This window comes from Parasteatoda tepidariorum, chromosome 11 (genome assembly GCF_982258835.1).
Source record: "Parasteatoda tepidariorum strain Cologne lab strain chromosome 11, Ptep-v5.0, whole genome shotgun sequence".
Lineage (NCBI taxonomy): Eukaryota > Metazoa > Arthropoda > Arachnida > Araneae > Theridiidae > Parasteatoda > Parasteatoda tepidariorum.
The window spans coordinates 28,451,389-28,467,961 of record NC_141765.1 but is presented as its reverse complement, the minus strand read 5'-3'; the positions used below and the strand labels follow the sequence as shown (position 1 = coordinate 28,467,961).

Below are 16,573 nucleotides of genomic sequence, written 5' to 3'. Positions count from 1 at the left end.
TTACTAATTATTATACTAGTAAAGGTAGATAAACTTATTACGTTAAGAAAAATTAGAATTTAAAGAACAAGCTCTGAGCGGTTATGAATATGTCACATCCATAGAGCTAACTCATAGCTCAATATAGAAAATAAAATTGAATACCACAATATTGAAAGATGTTTCTTGTTAAAAAAAGAATTTCAGAAAGTGCAATACATAATTTATGTTCATTTCTCTTGCTAAAAATTAGTCTACACAAATCCATATTATACCTAAATAATTAATACTATGAAAATTTTATGAATACTTAAAATATGACATTTTTAATAGCCTACTAGGTAAATTAGTTTAAAAATTTTTTGTCAAAATATTTCTTAAAAGCAAATAAAGAATTGGAGATTGAGAAAATATTATCACAGTATTCTAGTGACTAACTCAAAATATCTTAGCCCTGAGAGCAATAAACAATTTCTTTAAAAAGGTTTAACTTCACAAATCCTTATGTTTCCTTATGTTTAACTTCACAAATACTTTGTTTAGGGATTAGAAAACCCTACGCTTTAATAAAAATTATTATTATTTTTTTAGGGGAAATATATTAAATGAAGGTATGGAACAGAAACTATCAATACCTTAACATTAAGCAAAAACTACATCACTATAAAGCTTAGAATAAATGTATATGTAATCATGGAGTACTTTATTATTATCTAATATTACATGCAATCACTTGTATATAATATTAGATTTTTAATAAATTTAAATTTTTTTTTATCTATTTCATATTTGGAATGCAATGGGATACTTTCTGGTTTTAAAAAATATCAATTTTCAGATGAATAACTTCGACAGAAATAAATAAAACTACAGCTGAAATTTTTATAAAGTAACATAAAACCCTAAGATGCAAGAAGTCGTAATTAAAATAATAAGAAGTCCAAGAAAAAATAATAAGACAAAGTAAGACTACTCGAATAACGAATAAAATAAAAATGATAATAACTGTCCGAACATACGACAATTCAAGCATAAACGAGCTACAACTGCCAATGTTTTGAAGTAAGTAAGATGGCCGACGGTTAATTTTGCGGTTAACATTGCCGAGTTTTCGGCTTCACGAATTTCTGCTAGTGTCTCCTCCATCTACTCCTAGCTCCATGGTTTCGACTATATACCGGACATGACTGCCTAGCCGCGCACCTGTTTCGTTTAGGGCTGGCACCTGATCCCTATTGTTCTCTGTGCATGAGCCAAGCTGTTTTGGATGGCAGCCACATCCTGTGCTGCAGGGTCCTCCGTGGGTCGTCGTCTACCGAGCGATATTGGGAAGCAAGAGGCGCTCCTGAGGAAATGACTTTTTACTTTCTTGTTTTGTTCCTGTGTTTTTGCTTTTTAACATGTCAATTCACCTCTGCCATTTGAAATAAATAAATATATCGGAAAATTCGACATGTTTACAAAAATATGGGCTTCTGATTGGCTTAATTGAGCTATCGTAATTGCGAAAATTTAGCTAAATTCCGCCTTAATGTGAGCAAGGATATGAATATTTCGCAACAAATACTTTTTTCGGGATTTCGGAAAGAACAAACTTTCTTTGAAAAGTAGTGAAGCAGAGGAGGTCCCCCAAAGAAGTTTTTGCCCCAATTACTCTAACTCGGGCCCTGATCGTTTTTAGTGCACCATGATGTTGTAGACCTCTTTCAGAGATCGTCAAAAAGAGCTCTCTAAATAAGAGGCCCACACAAATAGTTTGAAAACATTTTAATCTACATCCTTATTTGCTTTGTTAATATATTTTGTTTTAATATTTTTTCTTGTTTCCTTACCTTTTCCGTATTTGGCGCACAGGATTGCCTATCGGTGGTTGAAGTTTTAATGATCTCTCCTAAAGGTTGTTTTCAACACTAAGTCTATGGAAAAAATCCAGAAGTTAGAAAAAGCAAAAACAAAAAAACACTGATACTGAAGGTTTTTAAGTTTTCTAAAAATGCCAATTTTTGCTCCTTTAAAAATGATGAAATTTTTTATGTTAATCGCATTGAACAATTAAGTACACTAACTAACTGCTAAGTTTTTATTTTTTATAACAGTAAAGAAAATAAATCATGGCATTAAATGTAAATATTAAATACCTTTTGACTAGTAAAAGGCAATTCTTACAGATCAAAGCTCTTCAGTTTTGCTTTTACATTTATTACAAAGATTTAAAGCACACACATGCGCACTGCACTTTCATTTTAACTGATAATATTTGAAAGAAAGAAAAAACACTCGATGGGACGAAAATACCAACATTAGTTAATATATTAATAGAAATACAAATAAATTAGAAAAAAATTAAATTAAAAATCACTTTTAAGAAGCTGCAGTATTTTAAATAACTATCAAAAACGAATAACTTTTGAAAGAATGGTTTTTCAGTGGGTAAAAGTGAAAAATCATATGAATGAAATGAAAAAGTGAAAAATGGTATTCTCAACTTTTTATTACCCAGAAGAAAAAATTCTGGTAAAATTACCTTAGTGTATGGTAATTACATTTCTGGTAAAAAAATCCCTCATAATTTTTATAAATAGAACCATAATATACGGTATTTAAATCATTCATTTAGTAATTTCCCGTTCATCATGAATTCACCGGAAATTTTGGTTTTCAAAATTATAGTTCTTATTACCACACATTTAGTAAAAAGTATAAAACTGAAGAGTAAATTTTTCCGAATAATGGTTATTATACCACGTTTGTACTATGATAAAATTACTAAATTTTACCACAGTTACCAAATTTTATCCCATATTATAAAACCGTATTTTACTGTTGATTCAACCAAAATCATTACCAAAGCACTTCTGTAAAAGTTACCGTGCTTTTTGGTGTTTCCATAGAACCAGAAACACGGTAAATGTTACCACAATCTGGTAGTTTTGACCATAAATTTTTCTCAGTGTAAATTTGTTATATCGTGCAATTCCAAATATTCGAGAAAATTTTAATTGCTGCATAGGTAGCTTGTTAGAAGGACCAAACTCTTGACTAGAAGCAAAAGAGGATAATCGTTGAAATCGGGAGGGGACATTTTAACGAATTTTTTAATTTAGAAGTTTTAAATTTATCCAAAACATCACCGAAGGGCCGTGCTTTAAACTCAACATAACCAAACCTTCTTTTTTATTTATAATTTTTTACTCAAAGTATAGAATGCGTTTTTGTAAATTAGAAAAAAAAAAAAATAAATACAAAAATTCTAAAAGATGTGGGGGCCTGAGACTAGAGGTGGCACTCTCTTATAAACCCCTTAATTCAGAGACCACCCCTTAATTCAGTATTAAATATTGGCAATATCTACTTTTTTTTCTTCAAGTCTGTACTAATTTCCCGTCATTAGTATTTAGCAGTTGCTATCGGTATATTTCAAGTTTAAAAATATTATTTTAGAAATTTTCCCTCTTTTTTCCTCCGCCAAGATAGTTGGAATTAGAAGACAATTTTGATTTAGTAAGGTTACTGAGAAAAAAATAAATCAATTTTTTTTTAAAGTTTCAGATTATTTTTCCTTTTGTTAAATATAATTATTATTTTTTGTTTATATTACTTTTTTTCTTCTTTGGTATTGTTTAATAACATGGAATTATTAGTACATAAAATCTTGTAGACACATTAGTAAAAATGTTTTCCTTAAGTCATGATAGTTTATATATTTTTTGAAAATGTTCTCGTTCCGGACAAGGGGGGGGATCACTCAACCTTTCTAGTCTTATGTAAGTAAACAATGAAATGTAGCATATAAGGTTCGTTCGCTGTTACAGAAATAAACGCTCATCCCCAATAAATGCGAAAACGTATTTTCGTTAGTAAGCATATACAATCGAGGTTCATTATTTCCTGCCTTCTTAAAAGCTTTAATGACGGATACTAATAAATTTATTAGTTACTAAGTCGGAAATGAGAGAATCGCGAAGCTCCCTATACCGGATGAAAAAAGACAGGGGAAAAAAAAAGCTGACCTAACAAGGGTTTTTATCGACTAGCTCTGCCGGGCTTTCATTGCTTCAAAGACAGAATACTCTTTTCTGTTTCTTCCGATAGATGGCAGTGGCGATTTCAAAAACAGAAATGCATTCTAAAATTTCAGATGATCTTCGAAGACGTTTAGTAAACGATTATCAACCGGCTCAAAAACTCAATGAGCTTTCTTATATCTGTTGAATATTTGAGGGCTCCGTGAAGATCGGAGTAAATGATCCTAAAACGGATTTGTTTATGTTGTGATTGTTCTTTTGTGGTTTGTGGGATAAAAAATGTCTTGGGTCCTGATATGTGGAATAATGGTCATCTTTCTCCACCCATCTGCTGGATACTATCACGGTATGATTTTACTTTTCTTTTTCGATTATATTAAATACTTTTAATAGATATATCTGGTTAGTTGAATGATATTAGCTACAGTAATTTACATTATTAGTTTTGCATTAAATGGTCTTATTCTCCACAGTAATGGATGCTTCTGATGGTTTCAGCTTAGTTACTATATTTCTCTTTGCTTCAAAACATTACTTTGAACCTAAAGTATTCATTACATATCTCAAAATTTACTTTTAACAGCTATTTTTAAAAAGTAATTTCTAAGACCTTTTACTAGACAGTGATATACATAAAAGAAATTTTGAATAATTATGAGCTTCCGAGGAATATAATCAACATTGATGTGAATTAGAGGGTGTATTTCAATTATAAATTTTTATTAAGATTAATCTTACAGATTTTGAGTTTCAAATTCATAGTGTAGAAAATGCTATCATGTACCTATTTTAAAAAAGACTTTTTAAAAGAATATTCTGAAAAAAAAAACTACTAATGATACACTTTATCTATTTTTTATGTTATTATTTCAATTGTCAAATGGATAGTTAAATGTTGTTAAAATTATTTATGTTGTTTATTTAATGTTATGTTGTTTTTTAAGCTAATTTCGAAGATAAGATTTTTCGAAATAAATGTGTAAATAAGTTAAGCAATAAATAATATTTGTCTTCTGCTTTTTATTGTTGAATTTAAATTTTTTTTTACTACAATTTTATTTCTATTTCATTCTGCGAAAATACGTGTTTGAAAATCATAGAAATTGCTATATTATTTGATAATAGTTAATATTTAACTGAAATAAATTAATTTTTATATTCTCATGAAATAGGCATACTTTTTATTAAGGGATATTACAGCTCAATTTGCCCCAATTATAGACATAAATTAATTTGCCCTAATTATAAACTTACTAAATTTTTACTGTTGACCCGTTTCTCTCTTCGTTTTCAAATTTACTCCATAGTAAATAGTTTTTAATTTTAAATGAATTAGTAGTTTTCATAGATTACTGAAGAATAAATCTTCGCAAAACAATTGGAATAACTTTTTAATTATGTTCTTGGTTTGTAAAGTGGCCTATTAAATTATCAAGCACGATAATAAATGTTTCCATAATTTTGTTTTTAAATGAAATAAGAATTAGAACGTAAAACAGTTATTTAAAATAATATGATCTCAATAATTATTATTAACAATAGAAACTTTTTGTATAATTTTTTTTTAAAAATCATAACTACGTTAATTTGATATTTTCAAGTTATTGTTGAATTTATAAACTTAAGGAAAAAAATATAGTACTTCAATAGTTTTTTGATGCACAATTAAAATATTTTAAGAAACAAAGAATTTACAATTCTTCTACAAATTTCTTAAACAATTATTAAATTTATTAGGTCAACTAGGTAGTTAAAATTACTATTATGTTATCTTGATTATGTGAAATAAAACTATAGCAATCCCCATTTAGAACAAAATGACAAATTTTTGCTAACGAGCAGTGTGCGACATTGAATTTTAGCCAATTAGCGATAAATAGCGTAACGCGCCTTCACCATGCTCTCTGACAACAACGAACGGAGAGTTTAAAAATTGTCAATTTGCTCCAAATTTATGTCCTTAAACTTTTTATTCAAATATATATAAAACTGAATTTTTTTTTCTTTTTTAAATTTTTTTATCCCTAGGTTTTTATAGCACACTGCAACTCTTAAAATTTTTTAAAATATTTTTTCTAATAATTTTTAATTTTGCGTAAAAAATTAATATTAAAATTTATAAGTTCAACAATAGTTCGAGACTTGTTATTAAAACGGATTAAAATTATTTTAAAAATAAGTACATTTAACTTTTCAGCAGATCACCGAAGTCAAGCATCACTGGCTGCAGTCAGTGTGCGGGTGGGTGACCACTTGGATCAGTCTGCGTAGGGACCGAGGATGTGCGGTATTGGTCCTCATTAAATTGCTCGACTTCGCGTGCAGGTCGTCGGGCTACCGATGCAGGGGTGCCATCCCCTCTGCAGAGGATCAAAATTGTGATGACATGTCTTCGGATCATCCTCAGGGATGTTTCTCAAACCGTCGCCAATATCCCATTGTGCAGCTCTAGTGCGACGTAAATGAACTACAACTACAACAACATTTAACTTTTAGTAGTTTACTAATTAATTTTGGTATTTTTGTCTTCATATTTATTCGAATGGATTTTTCCGTTTTGGTTTTTCTTGGAGACAAGGGTTTGTGCTACACTTCAGTAGAACCTTAGACAAAACTTCAGTAGAACATTAGACAAAATATCAATAAGTGAGTTGCGACAGATAGCAGAAATTTTTGTGACACGTTTGTAGTTCTGATTCAGGGTAGTCACTTTTATAATTTGTAAATACACAACAAATAATGTTTAATTGTGTATTTTTACGTTTAGCCGAGTTATTTTAAAAAGCATTGAAAGAGCATAACATGTTTTACATATATTTTTTATCACACTATTAATATCAACTATGGTTTATTCTTTTAATAAGAAATATAAAAATAAGAAATGAATAAAATAAGAAATAAAATAGATTGATAATAAGTAAATGAAAACTTAGAAGTCAGAGTTTATTCCTAAAATCAAGTTATAGAATACTTTTAGTTTTGTTTATTAAAATGCAATTCAATTGAAATTCAAGACTTTTCTATTCAGTTTAATCTTAATAAATACTCAAAATATATTTTCTGTAGTGCATCAGCATAATTTTTTTAAAATAAAAATATCTACTCAAATCCAAATCTCGTACGATTCTTCTAACTTAAATAGGGAAAAAAAAATTATAATAATAATTTTTACCAATATTTTTTTACCGAAATTCTTCGAAATTGAACTCAAAATTTAAGAAATGTCATGCATTTCCATTACTTTATAAATTTGTAAACAAATTAAATAGAAACAATCGAAATATTTAAAAATTCTTAAAACTTCCTTAACCTATTTTATTTTTCATTAAATTATAAATTTTTTAAAATTACAAGTGTAATTTTCCATCGTTTTACTCATTTATCGGGAAAAGGCCAGAAATTTTTAACAACATAAAATTTATTTTAAAAATACTATATTTCTGAACGATAACGAAAGCGAAAGCGATTAGGTAAAGAAGAATGAGTCTGACAAAAAAATCTGGCGCATATAATTTTCGCGATGGCGCAAGCAGACTTCCTGTTAGTACGTTGATCATAATTTTAGAATCGCGACATTAAAGGCTAAAGAAACATAAAGTCCGCTCCATTAATATTTATAAGTAATTAACCCATATTTATAATATTTCAGATATCTTTCTGTATAATAAATAAAACATGTCTACATTTGCTACATGTGTACAGTGTCATCTTCACTGAACTTGGCGCGATAATTTTGAGGTTATGCCAAATTTTTATTATTTTATTTTGGCAACATTTTTGTAATGCTTTTTCAAAAGTATTGTAAATATTGTGATTTTCTTTTGAAGTTGCACAGAACAGTGTTTTTTTTTCTTCTTTTTTTTTATGTAAGAGAGCTTTTTTATATCTTTTTCTATATTCGACATATTTTTGAAAAAGCATTTTGTGATCGAAGGGTTATATTTGTTCAGAAATAAATAAACCAAAAAAATCGGTGACTAATGTTGCCAATCTATTATACAGCTGTTACGGCACTATATGGAGAAAAAAAAACTATTTTCTTTTCATTTTTCTTTACAGAAAAATTTATTTAGCAATCGGTAAATTTTTTAAAAGGTAATCTTTATCTTAAAAGGAAACTCTTTCTTTTTTATTCTTGATTTGGCTTTAATAGTTTAACGCAGTTTTGTTTTCACTTTCTTTTTAGGGTTGGTGTTAGAAATTTTTTAAGGACTGTTTTTTATATTTTAGTTTATTTTCCAGAGAACGAGTGCTGCTTGTGTGTTTTGAACTTAACACTTATATTAAATAATCGACAGATATATTAAAAAATCATAGACATTTAATTATCACATCTTGTTCCCAACTGTTTCTCCCCCACGTCCACAACATGTAAGAATATTATCTTGTAAAAAATCCAAATAACCCTCCTTGCCCGAATCTTTTATTTAAAAAGTAAAACCGCATTTTGATAATAAACTAGGGGCTGATTTCTTATTTTAGTTTCTTTTTTCACTGAATGAAGTTTTAATTAAGTCCGTTTTAAGACCTTTTTATAATACAGTCGAACCCCGCTATAGTGAACCTGGGATATAGTGAACACTCGGATGTAGTGAACTTTTTTAGCGGTCCCGTCCGTATTCCTATTTAAATAATGTTATTTTTAACGCTTATAGTGAACAGCTTAGAACTTGGAAACTCGGTTATAGTGGACTCAAATTTCATTTCTTTAAATATCTTTTTCAGTCCTCCATCTTTAAACTTGTAGGTGTTGGGACTGAAAATGAATGCCTTCCTATAAAATGTGTCATATTACTCTCCTTTATGCTTATCACTTTTAACTATACTGTAATAAATGTCAAACAGATCATTTATCTTATACTCCTCCCTCCCTGCCAAGCCTCTCTTTATCTCTTTTCCCCAAGCTTGCTCTACAACTAGTTAACTTGGCCACCTGCTGAATTTTTGGAATTTTCTTATCTGTTCAAACCATATTCTTTACAAATCACCCCTTAACAATCAAGAAGGTCAACAATTTAACTCATTCTACAGCTGCTCTCTTCATATTCTTACATTATCTATTTCAGACAAGATTTTTATTTCAAAAGCAGTGAAAATGGCAAATTCTCTAAAGAGAAAAGCGTTTTCGATAGAGGACAAAGTTAAAATTGTAAAGCGTATTAATGATGGAACCAATCAATTGACACTGTGTAAGGAATTTTCCTTGTCAAAATCTACAGTTTCAAACATTTGGAAAAATCGAAGTGCAATTCTTGCGGCATACGACATAAACATTGTTTCATCGAAAAAACTGCGTGGAGCTGAAAGAGAAAACGTAGAAGATGCTTTGTTAAGATGGTTCGAAATCTTGTTCAAAATGTAAAAATCTTGCATTCTTTGCACATTGTAGATAAGAAAATTGATGAACTCAATTTGTAATCAAATTGTGTTCAATCAAAAATCAAAAATTTTTTTCATAAAAAGTGAAAATAAAACTAATTTTTAGCGACGTAATTACTTTTTCCATTAATTTTTGCTTTATTATCTGTTAATTAGTTAAAATTTTTTTAAATAACTTATGCAAAATTGCAAAGCCAATTTTCAATCATTCAACTGTCTTATGCAAAAAATATTCTTCAAAAAATTTGGATATAGTGAACCATCGGTTATAGTGGACACATTACTGAGTCCGCAGACGGTTCACTATAGCGGGGTTCGACTGTATATAGATTTTTAAAATGTTTATTTTATTATTATTATTATTATTTTATTATTATACATATACGCGTAATTTTTATATTTAATTTAAATTAATTGTTATTTGCGAACATGTTTCCTTTTTAAATCAAAAATTATAAAAATAATTCGTCTAAGCTCATAATATGATTCGCTTAATTTTTATCTTACTGCCTTATTTACCATTGGTCGATGGCTTGTTTATTTTATGAAACAACATTCAATGAGCGGCATTGGGCTGAGCTTTGTTATCAAAACGTTCCCATTGGATATTGGGTTGGTTTTTTGAATGAGTTTAAAGTGAAACAAAATCACAACCATGATGAAGAATGATATTGTAATTAGGGACGGCATTGACTTATGCTGAGAAGGTTTAATTACCATTTTGCTGAATGAAATATTTAATTTGACCGAATTCTAAATAAGCTCCTTAAATTATTCATTCATATAATAAAAAGCAATCAAGAGCTGCTTATGTAAAAAACACAAGATTGTATAAAAAGAACCTAAATTTTAAAAATTTAATTGCTCCGAAACTAATTCGAAATAATTTTTTTTTTTTTTTTTTTAAAGGAGACCTACAGTTTTTTTTTTAGTCATGAGAGTATAAAACAGCATATATATATATATATATATATATATATATATATATATATATATATATATATATATATATATATATATATATATATATATATATATATATAATTTTACTGTGATTAGTTTTGCTAAAAATCCGAAAAACCGCCAATATAAACGGAAATAAACCATTGGGGTAATTTTCAGTGTCATTAAGATTGATTGAGAGGATATGAATTCTAGAAACAAAAATATATAATTTTTTTAAAAAATAATTAAGATGATTTAAAAGTTGTATAAATAACCTTTTTATAATTTTTTTATAATTCATTGTAAACAAACAAATCAGAGTCATATTTTTTATTATTACAAAGATGAGCGGTAAAAATATACTAATTGCAGCTATAATTATGTCTCTCCTAGATCCTATATTTTAATTGTAATTTTCTGTTTGTCTTTATACAGGAAAATGTCATATTTTTCAGAGAAAAGTGAAAGTCTAAATTTAGGAATTTAACAATGTATTATGTTAACAATCATACATATATTTTTTTAAATACATAATAACGTTGTTCCGACATTATTTTATCTATTATCTCTTCCTCATTTATATTGATTACTTTGCTCGTAATTTTATAATGTTTGACAGAATGAATTGGTGAAAAAAAGTTCTATCTTGAACCATAATACTCTTGTATATACACTTGTATCTTTAATAAGGTTTTAAAGTAAACATTATTTCCGTTCGAATTGAACCATAATATCGTGAAATCAAATTTAAGAAGGATTAGTTTGCATGATAGTATGGTTTAGTTTATCGTTGAATTTAGGGTTGCGGCAATTTATATATAATTCAGTGAGCTCAAAAATTTCTTACTGCGTATGACCACATAGTGGAGTAGCACAGTGATTTTTAACCTTTTCGTAATCACAAAAAAGGACCACTAGATGCTTTACAAAAACAATGGCGGAGCACTGGTAAAATGGCTATCATTGTAAGATTGTAATGAATCAAAAACCTGCATGAGACTAGGTTTACTACATTCTTGTTAAAAAGGATGAATATTATAGATACAATGACAAACTTAAGCATCTTTAAGAAATTAGTAAAAGTGTAATAAAAAATTAAATGAAATATGAAATATAAGGCTGTCAGTATATATGTAATGAAAAAAAATTTATCATATCGTTTTTTTTTTTTTTTGAAAGGGTACTCTTTCAAATTCTCTAAAATAAATCACAGCTCAGTTTATTTTTCAGTTGATAAACTGTGATTCATTAAGAGTTTTAAATACTGCAAATAATCGAAAACAGCAGTTATGTTGTCTAACCCGTTATTTCGATAATTTCCTCATTTTTAACTTCATTGATTTTACTCACATAAAAAATCAAAATTGTGTTTAAAAATTTTTAGAAATGAATTTAAATTCAAATAAATTAACATGACTTTAAAGTTAAAAAAATTATTTATTTCTAAACATTAAAAATGAATTTAAATGAAAATTATATTTTATTTAGCTACCTACCTTAGTTATACAGTAGCACTGCACAAATGAAAAAAATAATTAGATGGGAAAAAAATGTCTAGCAAATGGATTGTTGCATGTCTGCCGTATGTGAGTGGCGACTACTGGTCATTGATTTTTAGTGCCCTGGGAATCACGATTTTACTTCTGCTCTCAACTTGCGTGGTTGTTGAGATTGTCCATTAAATTATGTCCTTCAACAGTGACAAATATCTCACAAGCATTGAATTCTTGTTGCCATGATGCGATAGACCGACAACTCTTTTTTTCCCTTCTTCTTTGTAATGGGCACCTTTCATGGAAGAAAGAAAATTTCCTATGTAAAAGAAAAAATTCTAAATAAAAAAACAAAACAAAAGGTAATTTTTTGAGAATCAATTAAAAATCAAAAGTTAAATAGTTCGAGAGTTATTGCCAAATTCATCAAAGTGAACTTAACATTATTAAGCTCAAACTTCCGATCGCTCTTTTGACTTAACGATTAGGACCCCACTTTCCAGATTGCTACCTAACTATATATTGTAATGGTTAATTATCTAAAGTGTGAGGTCACAGTACCCCAAAAGTGACCAAAATATCGAAAATTTTTTTATTGCTTATAATAAAACTTCAAACTATTTCAAATGCACTGAAAAAGAAATCACTCTATCTACGTTTTTAAAAAAATTATGAATGATTTTAGATTGCCCTAATACAGAAACTTGCTCAGCAGACAGACTTTAAAGTGCTTTTTCTTATAGATGATAATTTTTTGTTCTAATCTTAATTAAATCCATAAGGAATTTTTTCTATTTAACATAAAGCTTTTAAGGAATTTTTTTTATTTTGAGTATAATGCAGTTATTTAAACTGTGCATGGAATAAGCATTTTATGGGGTATTACAATTTTCACAGCATGTTATATATACCTAACATGAATTTTTAAACTTTTTTTTTATACTTTTTTTACAAAATAATCTTTAAAAAAATATTCTAATTGATATATCAACAAATGAATGTACAAAATTGTTAATATGAATATTGTAAGCACTAAGAAAAGTTTTTTTTGAAAATATGTTAAAATAAAAAAGCCTTAAGGATTTAAAAATTTTGAATTTTTTCAATAATTTTTAAAATTTAAAAAAAATTAAACAGTTAAATTATTTTTTGAAGATAAATTATTGATTATAAGTTAGTTGAGCATGTAAAGCATTCACAAAATGAATGATTATACCTTTATTTAAAAAAAAATGTTGCAAGGGTACTGTTACCCCTTATGTCTGCTATGTTAAGTCTGTAGAGTAAATTATCTAATTACGTATGCTTATTTAGAGAAAGTAAAATTTGAAGTCTGATTTCGTGAATAGCACATTTAAGGTCAACTCTTAGAGCTATTAAGATTGACTTCAGAACGTAAAAATCCGATTATTTAAAAAAAACAAATATACACAGGGCAAAAATTATACACGGATTATGATTCATTCTTGTGCGTTAATTTAAAACAATCCTTTAGGAATAAATAAATAAATAAATAAATAAATAAATAAATAAATAAAGCTTTAGTTGACTAAACAAAAAAGTAGTTTAAAAAAATTGCATTATTTTTTTTATTTTAAAGGTTTAAAGTATTTTTAAGAGAAATTGTAAAATATTATGTAGTGAAATGTCTTCAATAACGTGCTAAAAGCATGAAAATTATTGTATTTAAATTAAAATAATCGATGCAATTGAACTTTTAATGTCATAAATATCTGATGTGAGATTTTTTGAGGGAGTTATAATTTAAATTCTTGTGCTAATATCTGTGAAGGGAGAGTAGGTGTTGAGTGAAAACTGTTGGTTGCGTAAAACAGCTGTATTTATTTGTTTACTTATGAAATTGTATTTTCTGATTCTTTGGGGGCAGGAAGCCAGATTGCGAATTCCGGTAATTATTCCCATGTAATGTTTTCTGTATAATAACTTTTTTTTTTATGGCTTTGCTTTGCATTTTATTATTTTTTTAAAAGTGGTTTTCCTCTATTGACTCGAAATATATATTTTAATTTAAAAATTTTTTTTTTTTCGCCTTAATTTATTTGCTATCTGTTGGAATATAAATTTGTTCGCATTCACTTATTATTTCATTAAATCGCTTGCCCTTTATGTAAATAAAACTGCAAATAAAAAATCAATATGCTTTTTCAAATTTTCCCTAATCTGTCATTGTTTTATGAATTCGTAGAAATATCGTTTTTACTATTTCGATCAGAGATTCGAATTCCAAATCCTCAAAAAAAAGAAAAAAAAAATTAAATAAATAAATAAATGAATAAAATAAAAAATAAATAAATAAGTAAATAAGTAGCTAAAAAGTTTATTAAGTCAACATCACATTGCATAAAAATTTCAAATGCTTGTTTTATTTTTTCTTTAAATTAACAGAAATGTACAGGTGTTTTCTTATTATCATTTTTAAATATAAAAATGCACGAACACCTTTTATTATTTTTTTTTATATGGCTTGCCATTTCTTGAATTTTGACTTAAATGTTATAGAATATTTAAGAGATCATATATCATTTAAAAATTAACTACTTTTCTGAAAATTTACTTCAGATGAAACGTTTGCGTTTGTGACTTTTACATTTGTGATTTGTGACTTTCCTTACATCATAAAGTTTAAAGCTTACTTCTCTGACTGTAATTAATTTAAAGAACGTCTGAATAAAACAGGATAAAAGAAATAATCAACTTTAATTTTATTTTACAGTAATTCGATTCGTTGTTTAGAGTCGTTATGCGTATAGTTAATAATTCTAGACTCATTGAAAGTTTTTTTTTTTTTCAAATTACGTTTTCTCTAAATTACAGCCGAATTAAATTTTCCTGGTTATAACATGAAATCGGAGAACAAATATTCAAAAGGTTGTCTAGTTTTAACTTAGAAAATCATTATAAGGTAACTAGTAGAAATTGTAAAGATAGATTATTATGAATTAAATTACCTAAATGATATTTTCCTCAAATCAAAAATGTTTAATCTTGATAAAAATGAGGATTTCATGTTCAATTATAACTATTATTTCCACCAAACTTTGATCTAATGATCGTATTTTCTTGTTCTAGGACTCAATCTTAATAGTTCGAGGAGATAGACCTCAAATATGCCGATTAATTAGGGCAGACGATATTTTAAGTTACGGAATCGAACATAAAAACGTACTTTCTCTGAATAAACATACCCTCTTTTCAACGAATCGAATTTTGGACCCCCAAAAAGCTGCAATCTGGGAAATATGGTCCCCATAGTTGGCCAGGAGAGCGATCCAAAGTCCCCCCCCCCCAATGTTAATTTTATTTTTTGCATATTTCGCCATATCTCGAGAACTTTTAAGTGCGCACAATTATAAAATTCGTTTATCCAAAGATAAATCCACGCAAAAAATAAATTTTAGTAAATATTTATTTTTTTTTTATTATTTTATTTAAGAATAGTTAAAAAAGTTTTGAATTGAAATTTATACAATTTTTTAACTTTCTTTAAAGTACGTAATTTTACATGTCAAAATACAAAATTTGAGCTGAATCGGCCGAATAGTTCTTGAGAAAACGAATTAACGTATAATTAATATTCGATTTCTCAGGAACTATTTAACCGATTTCGCTCAAATTAAATATTTTGCAATGTAAAATTACGTACTTAAAAATGATGTAAAAAATTGTGTACCTTACAATTCAAAATGTTTTGACTATTATCAAACAAAATAATAAAAAATAATAAATATTTGTTAAAATTTATTTTCTGCATGCAGTTATCTTTAGACAAACGAATTTTTTAATTGTGTGCAAAAATTTTAATGTTTGTTTGAAAAGTTCTTAAGATATAGCGAAATGCGTAAAAAGTAAAATTAACATTAAGGGGCCAAACTTTGGATCGCTCTCCTGATCAAACTATGGGGACCATATTCCCAGATTGCGAATACCCCTATATTTTGGGTGTCAGAAATTCGAATCCATCGATAAAAAAAGGTATGTTTATTCAGAGACAGTACGTTTTTGTGTCGAATTTCGTAACTTAAAATATCGTCTGCTCTAATTAGTTAGCATATCTGAAGCCACCCTCTTGAACCATTAGATTGAGTTATAGAATGTGAAGATCCTATCATTAGATCAAAAGTTATTCCGGGTGGTATGTTTTTTTTTTTTTTTTTTTTTTTTTATTTTTTTTTTTATTTTTTGCCCACTGTACGTTAGCCAAAATTATTTAAAGAGAGTCGCCAATTTTTTTTTTTTGAAAATATATTTAATTTCTGCTATCAAAAAAAGTGGGATCGATTGTTATATTTTACGCGCATCTAAGTACCTAAGTCATCAATATCAGCGTTTTAATGATACTCAAATTGTTTAAAAAATAACAAAAATAAAAGGGCACTTTTTCAACAATGTTAATTTAACAATTTAGCTGATATTTTTATGAGTTTAACTGATAGTAGAGAATATTTATGACTAAACGCCCTCTACTTATGCAAAATATTTAAATATTACCAATATAATAACTTTTTTTCATTGAATTTTAGGACATCAAATTATCTTAAGCAATTAATTTATGAGGAAAGCCATGGGCGTTGCGATCGTTTCGCAATTTGGACTAATCACTATTTCATGTGAGAAAAAATGACTTTTAGTTGCAACAATATTTCATAAATACATAACAAAATACTTTGAAATATTTGAAAAATGTTTTAAAGATTTATTAAAAAAAAGTATTTACTTAGCTTATTTTTCTAT

The 16,573-nt window shown here is 27.5% G+C and overlaps 1 protein-coding gene across 1 annotated transcript in view; it reads left to right on the top strand.

Moving 5' to 3' along the window:
* Positions 1–4,060: 4,060 nt before the first annotated feature.
* LOC107447342 (putative receptor-type tyrosine-protein phosphatase mosPTP-1) overlaps positions 4,061–16,573 on the top strand; it is a 128,684-nt gene continuing 116,171 nt past the window's right edge. Inside the window, exon 1 of the mRNA XM_087155087.1 lies at positions 4,061–4,350. Coding sequence (XP_087011213.1) covers positions 4,284–4,350 — 67 coding nt within the window. The 5' untranslated portion in view covers positions 4,061–4,283. The remainder of the gene's footprint in view (positions 4,351–16,573) is intronic.